This window comes from Megalopta genalis, chromosome 5, assembly GCF_051020955.1.
Source record: "Megalopta genalis isolate 19385.01 chromosome 5, iyMegGena1_principal, whole genome shotgun sequence".
Lineage (NCBI taxonomy): Eukaryota > Metazoa > Arthropoda > Insecta > Hymenoptera > Halictidae > Megalopta > Megalopta genalis.
In genome coordinates, this window is record NC_135017.1 from 2,065,632 (window position 1) to 2,074,609 (window position 8,978).

The 8,978-nt window shown below is 30.8% G+C and overlaps 1 protein-coding gene across 1 annotated transcript in view; it reads right to left on the bottom strand.

The window, feature by feature from the left end:
* Positions 1 to 8,444, bottom strand: part of LOC117228272 (uncharacterized) — a 26,595-nt gene extending 18,151 nt beyond the window's left edge. Inside the window, 16 exon segments of the mRNA XM_076521803.1 lie at positions 546 to 1,738; positions 2,312 to 2,463; positions 2,542 to 2,918; positions 3,003 to 3,243; positions 3,649 to 3,732; positions 3,794 to 3,838; positions 3,922 to 4,214; positions 4,285 to 4,692; positions 4,764 to 4,899; positions 4,979 to 5,353; positions 5,431 to 5,854; positions 5,965 to 6,166; positions 6,232 to 6,662; positions 6,737 to 7,358; positions 7,467 to 7,971; positions 8,295 to 8,444. Coding sequence (XP_076377918.1) covers positions 1,696 to 1,738; positions 2,312 to 2,463; positions 2,542 to 2,918; positions 3,003 to 3,243; positions 3,649 to 3,732; positions 3,794 to 3,838; positions 3,922 to 4,214; positions 4,285 to 4,692; positions 4,764 to 4,899; positions 4,979 to 5,353; positions 5,431 to 5,854; positions 5,965 to 6,166; positions 6,232 to 6,662; positions 6,737 to 7,358; positions 7,467 to 7,971 — 4,338 coding nt within the window. The 5' untranslated portion in view covers positions 8,295 to 8,444 and the 3' untranslated portion in view covers positions 546 to 1,695.
* Between the last annotated feature and the right edge of the window lie 534 nt (positions 8,445 to 8,978).

Genomic DNA, 8,978 nt, shown 5'->3' on the forward strand with positions numbered 1-8,978 from the left:
AAATTAAGTATTCTTCAGTATTCTTGACTTTCTATAATTGATTTCATAATACAATAACGTCAATTTTTTGTTTCAATGTGAAGATTTATGCAACAAATTTTAAATATGAAAGCTTTAAAATTATTTTTGTTTGTTCGACAACAACAACGAAATTAACTCGTTCAAATATTTCGAAGAATGAGACATTAATGTCAAGCACACTACGAAAGTGACATTAAGATTTTTAAGTGGAAGCTTGAAGTTTTGTTATACAGGGAGAGTCACGAAAAACAGAACACTTGAATTTCTTTGTTCGTATGAAGCATAAAGGAACGTTTTGAAAATAGTTTTGGTTTTGACACATGCTATCAAGGAAATTGGTCTCAACTGATTTGGAATTGATTGAGTTTAAGGTCAGGAGGAAGCAGAAAGGACTGCGGGGTCAGGCTGGTCCGACTACGTCCTCAGTATTCACATTTTGCATGAATTTATGTATATACGATCTTGATATATGTTGTTAAAATCACCCACTCGAGTGACTTGTTATCATTCAATTTGGGTCTTACCTCATTTCTTCAAAGTTGTGCCATAAGTAATGGGCTCACAATTTTTTATTGTGGGCTTCACGTGGGATCGATCTTTTCCGAAGAGGCGTTTCATACAACTATGATAGATGCCCACTTACAGGTAAGTTCGTTTAATTATTCAATTGTGTTCCTGGTCTCTTCCCTGAGATCACTAGTAGATGTTAAAGTCATCCGACTTTGATAAAAAGGTTTCGCCAAGTCCACCTTATAATTTTTCTAGGTTTTCCATATATCCGTTATATGTGAATCCGTTTAAAATATTAATACTTTATCGTGTTCTTCTAATTTGCTGGTTGCGGAGCAAAAACTGCACAAACGGAGCAACTGCTTTTGATTTTAGTAATTTCTTCAAATTTAAATCAAATATAAAATGAACAACTACTTCTGATTTTAATACTTTCTTCAAATGATCCAATGGGGCACCCACTTAGCGTGTGGGGCGTGCCATTTTTTTTTAGTACTTCAATGTGCTGTCTTCTTTTACATATTTTTATGGATAATAATCGCCAAACTGTGAATCATAAATTAAAAATGGAGAAATAATAAAAGAAAAATAATGAACAAAAAATATTCATTTTATTCTGAATTTGTTCGAATTACAAGTATATCATGTATACATTTATCATTAAAATTATAACGATAATTTATATTTAAATTATAAAAATAAAAAAATATATAAATAAAAAAAAATAATAAATAATCATTTTCAAAACGTTGAATTTCTTGAAACATATCGTTAAATATATATTTAAATATTTATTTACTTATATGGCGTAGAAGTCAAAATTATGCTAGTGTTAGAATACTTTCGTTACCAACTCCAAATACTCTGGTGTGATTTTTTGTGTGAAATATATCACAGTTTGGTGATTATTATTCACAGAAATATGTAAAAAAAAACAAAACATTAAAATACTAAAAAAAATTCAAATATTATTTACGAAAAGTGGGTGCCCCATTGGATCCCTCCATCGGTGTTGATTACGCATAGCTTCGACCCTGCCGGACAGAGAGAAGCGAGCAGCGAAGGACATGGCGGCAAAACGTCGTGCACATGTTGCCGACGAACATTTTCTCGATCCACTCGAAATGTACATCGTTCCGACACTTTTACCGGGCCGTTCCTTCTTCAAAAATGTCTACAGAATCCGATCCTGGGTAGAGTTTTCGTGCTGAACAAAAAACTTTTCGTAAAAATACAAAAATATTGCGCAGAAACTGCTCACGTCGACACTTTTTTAAACTTTCACATTAATTTATTGCTATTTAGGATCAAAAACAATTAATAAATTGCATGCCACTATATTCGGGAAACTCTCCTCTATATTTTAACACCAATTAGAACCTTCTAACGTTTATACTTTTCATGCAATACCTCATTTTTGTCGAAAATTTTGGGTTTGTACAAAAGTTCGTTTATTTAAAAAACTGAGGGTGATGGAGCAATTCGGTTTTCGGATTCTTGTTCAGGAAGTGAAGCTCTACAAGAATTTCATAATGGCTATAGAAACCCAGAAAAAAAGTTTGATTTTGTCGGACAGTGTTATTTGTCCTTTTTGATTCATTCTGTTAAGAAGAAGAACGGCAAGGTGATGGAAGATCAAAACGAGCAAGTAGTAATAAAAATTAAAATCTAGTATAGGTATGTTTACAAAATAAATAAAATGGACCCTAGAGATAAATAAAAGAATATCAAAACTTTCTCATCTAGTCTAATCTATACAATAACGTGTTTAAGTTTATACTTGGTCCCTGAATTAGGTAGCTCGATGACGGATACATCTGATGTAGGAGAATATTTCCTTGGTGGCCGCCATGTCCTACGTTCTTTTGTTATCACTTCATCCTCTGAAGCGTTTTCACAATAGACTTTTTCTTTAGAATGATGCACAGTTGCCTATAAAAGAAGTATCATAATGAACAATTTGTTCCTAAGCCTTCAACTTCATTAAACAATTTAGTAAGGAAGTGCTACTTGTTTTTGTTTCTCTAATTCCTCTTGTTGATTCCTTACTAGCGCCTCATATTTGGTGACCATCTCATCTCTGTTTTTCATAAATGCTTCCATCTCCCGTTCCTTCTCATTCAAACTATTTTTTAGTTCTTGATTCATGTTCCGTAACCTGTCATTTTCTGTTTGCCTTTCTTGAGCACTTTGTTGGAGAAGATCCAAAATTTTAGCATTCTGTTCGTTTGCTTCAACCTGTGACTCTAAGTTTTCAATATATTTCTCATTTTGAGAAAGTTTATTTTTTGTATCTGCCAATTCTTTTATTGTATTTTTTATCTCTGCCTGCATCAGCTTGCCGTCTCTGTCAGCAAGATCCGTTTTTTAAAGTAGCGACTTTACTTCTGGAAGCATGACGAATTTTGTTTTTCTTCACTACGGAAGTAATATTTGTAATGCTTTATACAATAACAAATTGTATATCCGACCTTGTTGAAGCGACATTATTTCAGCATCTTTTTCCTGTTCTATATCTTTCGCACTTTCCAAACAATCCTCAAAATCCAAGAGTTTATCATTATTTTCATCCAACAACTTTTGCAGATATTCTTTCTCATCTTGACATATTTCTAACTTCTTATTTAATTCTTCAATTTCTTGCTGAAATTCCGTTACGGTATCAAGTTTGTGTTCCAGTTCTATGATTTTCGCAGCATGTACGTCTAAGCACTGGAAACAAGGATATAGTGTGACAGAATAAATTATCACGTTTTAAATAATTTATTCTATGTTAACGACAAAACGTTTTAAAGAATTACAAATTCTTAGATAAAGAAAATGATCTCTTTCCTAATTTCATAAAACAAAAGTTTTCTCAATTCAAATGCTATTACAAAATTTAGAATATACTTTGAAATAAAATCAACACAAATTTGGACGATCTTTTGGTGCATAAAAGCCCGAATAAATAAATGCTTATCCAAAAATATTGCGATCCTTCTTCACTTAGTTATAATATTAACCTTTTAACTAAATCGTTTCTCACGAGTTCTAACATTAATCGACAATCTTTTAGCTAAGATTTAGTGATTCATTAATTTTTATCGTTTTTATTGTCCTATTACATCCAAATACCTTTGTCTTCATATCACTTTTCTCTATTGCTGTATGCAGATCAATCTCCAATTGACTTATACTTTCTATATGTTCATCTTTGCACTGAAATCGTAATCATTAAATATGTGTGCATAAACGATTTTATGTTTAAACCTATACTTACCTTTGAAATGAGATTGTCGAAATTAGCTTGTAAAGTATTTAATTTCTGTAATTGCAGAATAAATGTTAAAGAAGTAAAAGCGGTTAAAATTTGTGATACCAATTGTAAGATTATGAAATACTACGTACTTCCATGCATTGATTATGATCATGCTTAGTATGTACAAGTTCTTTTTCAACTTCATTAATAAGTCGCTCATAATCCCCAATCTTTATATCTAGTGTAGCCTTAGAATGATCACTATCTTCTAATAATTCTTGATGATGCATTTCATCATCCACACCTTGAGACAGCTGCTTTTTCAACAATTCAATCGAGTTTTTATATTCTTCTAAAACAAGCTTATTTGCTATATTTTCTTCTGTCAGACTTTCTAGTTTTTGCGTCAAAGATGATACTTCTTGCTTAGACTCAACCAACACTTTAAATTGTATAGTGGTCCTATTAGAAATCTGCTAAAAACTGATATGAATATATTTCTATTAATCTACATACTTGACACTTTTCCATAAGAAGTGATTTCGTATCATCGTATTTTACCATTAGTTTGGATAATTCGTTCAAAATAAGTTCACATTCATCAAATTCGCCACTAAAACTTGTTTGAGTATCTCCTTCTTTTCTAATAGGTTGACTGCAATCACTTTGAATTTCATTTTCATTCACTTGACTTTTGCATTCAACAGAACCTTCAATCCCAAGTTTAGTATTTCTGCTATTCATTTGCAAATTGCTTATTTGATCAGATATAACCTTCAATTTCACTTTAGCTAAATCTAGTTCGTCTCTCAGGCTCTGTATCTCGGTCTTACTTTGAGTTAATTTCTCTTTTAGAGTAGAATTCTCTATTTCTACAGCAAGTGTCTTTTCTCTCATTTGGGGATCAACCTCTTCATTTCCTATTAAATTGACAATTAATTGTATGATAACTATTGTTGTTAAACACCATAAGTCAAGATCTTATACCTACCTGTTTTTCGGTCATAGTTACCAGGCTCAGTAGACTTATCTAACGATTCTACCTTGTAATCGATAGAAATTTCTTTTTTGATAATAATCTCTTGATGTTCGTCATCTTTTGGAGAATCATGAGATGTTTCTGAAACCTATTATGTAACAATTTACAATGTAAGTTTTGATTCATAAAATTATTTATATATTATATAAAGTTAAAATTTGGCATACATCATTTTTACATGTTGAGTCTTGAGTGGAATCTTTAATCAAAACTGCTTTTTTCAACATTTGCTCTTCATTTAATAGTTCTAATTTCTCACATCCCAATTTATTTATTATCTGGAGCATATTTTGCATTTTGCGCTCGTAATCCAGCAATTTCTTATTTTGATTTTCTAATTCTTCATCTAATGCCTCTTTTTCTTTACACTCCTTTGTGAGGCAAATATTAATATTTACAAGATCAGCTTCTAAGTCATCTATTGTCTCCTGCTTTTCTAATAATTCTACTTCCTGCTCCTTAATAGTATATTCTTTCTCCCTTATTTCCGTAGTAATACTAATATACTCTTCCTTTGCTTCATTTAAAAATAGTTTTAATTTCTGAAATAACGTCAATAGAATATAAAATGGAGTATTTATTTACAATCATAAAAAATAATAAATAATCATGTATGCACCTTCACTTGATCCTCTTTAGCAAACAGTTGAGGCTTTAATTCTTCTATGTAACATGTTGCCTCTTCACCAGTACAAACATCTTTCTGTGCTGTACTCAACAAATCTTTCATATTGTTCAAATCTTTTTTTATTAAGTCTAGTTCGAAAGATAACTTATTCTTTTCGATTGCCAAAGTTTGATTCGATTCTTTAACTTGCTTCACGTTACTTTTAAGTAGCACAAGCTTTGATGTTAATTGTGAGTTTTGAATCTCCAACTCTTCAATATTTTTTCTATCATCAGCATTGTCGTCTAGAATAGACGAACGTTTTCTCTTGTCACAGTTAAGTTCATCCAATCTTTGTTTATAGAAATCTTCAATTTGTTTCACAGACCATTGAAGAATATCTTCATGTCGTTCCTCTACATCGTTTATATGACTCCTGGATCACAATTGATGGTGTAATTTTTAAAATACAATGATTATACTAATGAATTATACAACTTAACAAGACAAATTATTCTCGATGAATTGTTAAAACTAGTAACATACTTCCATTCAGTTTCAAGGTTTTTCATCATAGCCGTATAAGTATCCGCCATTTCTTGACGAATCTCTAGATCGCGACTTAATGCAGAACTTTTCAATAATTTTATTTCGTCTTTTAGATTTTTATTTTCACAAAGTAACTCATCGTAATCTTCAACGTGAACATAATCAGGTATAGCATGATTATCTCCACCATTATGCAACTCTGCCAAGATATGTAAAAGTATAAATCAATTGGAAACATATAAGCAATTTTTAAAAATGCTGTACCTTCACTTTCTAATTCTGTAGTATCCCAATCAATTACTGTTTTTATACTTTCTCTAACTATTTGTGAAAATCTCGACTTTTTCTTATGTACTTTTTGTTTCTGTTCTAAAACTATTTTCTTTGCAATAGCAGCAAAATTCAAAACATTTCGTGTTTCTGTATACAAATTTGGTAAAGGATTGATATTCACTATCAATGCCATACGTTCTCTACCAGAAAGTGCTTTTTGAAACAGTCTTGTTAGTTTTGACTCCCTGAATGGACCAACATGTTCTGGTTTTTGTTTAAATAGCTGCCCGTCATGAATTGTTTTTAAACATTTTCCTAATACCAACAGACTTGTATTGATATTTTGTGCTTCTTTCAATCTATCCCCAATATTCAATGTTTTTTTCAAGCGTTCCGAACCAGCCAAATCGCAGAAAGCAAATCTATAATATTTATAAAAATTATTAGATATACTCTTGGCTAAACATTATATTTAATAAGAAATACTATTGCTTACGTGCTAACTTCAACAGCATTTGGTTCATTCTCAACATAATACTTCAATAATTTGATAGTAAATATGCAATGTGATCTAGAACTTCTTGCATTTAGAGCTGTTGCAGCTACTTTTAAATTATACTGACCAGCCATTAAAACCTGGTAAGCCTCAGAACCAGAATTGACACATACAGTTTTCAGTCCTTTGATAAAAGCTGTACCTTGTGTATCAGTAACTAATTTCAACGGAGTTCTCCTTTTCTGAGTCTCATTCGACAAAAGATCGTAGACAATTTCATTATAAATTTCTGCAAAAGACACCCAAACTGAGTAATGTGCGTCAATGCATTGACTTGGTCTGATTGGTGACTCCTCTTGTAATAAATTTTGCATTTCTGTGTAAGCATTAATATAGTGTTGTTTATCCATCGAAGCAAACGTTAGCAATTTCGTTTTCATTTCTAATTCTTGAGCACGTTCGAGAGGACCCAAACTAACAACATCACAATGATTCACTGGTTTGTAAGGAGGAGACGGTTTTGAAGTAATATTAGAGAAAACAAATTCTAAGCATCTGGGTATAATACCAGGAGACGTAATACTCCCTTGTAGAGTAAATGATTTCCCTGAACTTGTTGTGCCTATAAAAGTTATAATACTTGTGTAATAATCAATAATAGAAGTAATCAAGATGTTGGTTTCATTTCTTGAAATATAAACAATATTTATAAGATATCTTATATCTTTACCATAAGTCATGATAGTTGAATTCTGACCAGCTAAAAAATCTACCATTTGCTGTTTAACAGCTTGTTCAAACAGTTCCAATTGATTAATCTCTGGTCCGAATGTACGAGTAAATGTAAATTTTCTTTGTACAATATCATTACTATTAGATCTTTTCAAAAAACTACTAGTATTATCCAGAGTAGGTAGTTTTGTCAGCAGTGTAGTGGAATTCAGAATTTTATATGACTGCTCTAGCTCCTGTGTTAATTTCATCTGTTTGGGAAATGGTTTCAATCGTAAATAGACTTTAATAGTCTGAAAACTCTTTGACTCTGAATTTGTCTCTTCTATAGAGTTACATTCTTCGATATCATAAACAGACATCAAATTCTTTTTTGTATCTTCTGAAATATATGGTCTTTGTCCATAGGCCAAGATGCTAGGGTCTCTTCCAAATAAATATGATACTTCAGCTTGTGAATTTAGATCACAAGATGGACTAATGGGATCTAATGTATCATTCATCTATGATTAAAAAAATTATTAATTTGTGATTAACTGACGTTAGTATTTTATTGTTGATGGAATAAAATTAAATTAATTGTTTAAACATTAATTGAATGAATAATTATCTACTATAATACTCTCCATTGAACCTAGTCGATTAAATTTTTCAAGATGTTAGACTTTTTTAATCAATTGTATGTAATGTAACTTTCTGTAACTTTTTTTAATGGATTAATATTCAAAAATAGTGCAAAAATAATTTATAATTTGTTTCTAAGTAAGAGTTGTAATGTAAATAATTAACCATTTAATAGTATACTTTGTATAATACTTATTCTTACAATTATAAAATCACAAAAACGTTCTTAAAATTATACAAAATCTTTAACAATTAATACAAAATAGTAATTCACACACGCTTCTTTGTTAATTTGCTCACGATTCGCACAAACAGTTAATGTTTCATTTTGAAATTTTCAATAGATATATATATATGAACACATGTGGCGTCACCATTTACGGTGGGCCCAGAACGAAATGCTCCATTCTTTTCCCTCATGCTCTTCTTTATCTACAGAACCAGCATATGGTACATATGGTAACAAAAAACGAGTAGACTATCTGAAATATTATTAAGGTTATTAATTGATATTTTTGTAATGTCTACAAACTTAGTTGGGGACGGATCTATAGATAAAGAAGATCGGGGAGGAAAAGAAAGGAGCATTTCGTTCTGGGCAAGCCGGACGTGGTGACGCCACATGTATAAATATAATGTACATTAAAAATCTCAAAGCGGAACACTAATCGTTTGTGCGAATCAAAATCATAACGAGAAAAAACCGTATGTGAATTATTTTATTTTATATTAATAGTTAAAGAGTTTGTATAATTTTATAAGCATTTGTGTAATTTTATAATCGTAACTGGCACAAATGTGTACGTATGATTAAGAATAAGTATTATATAAAAAGTACTATTAAACGGTTAATTATTTACATTGGAACTTTTACTTAGAAACAAAT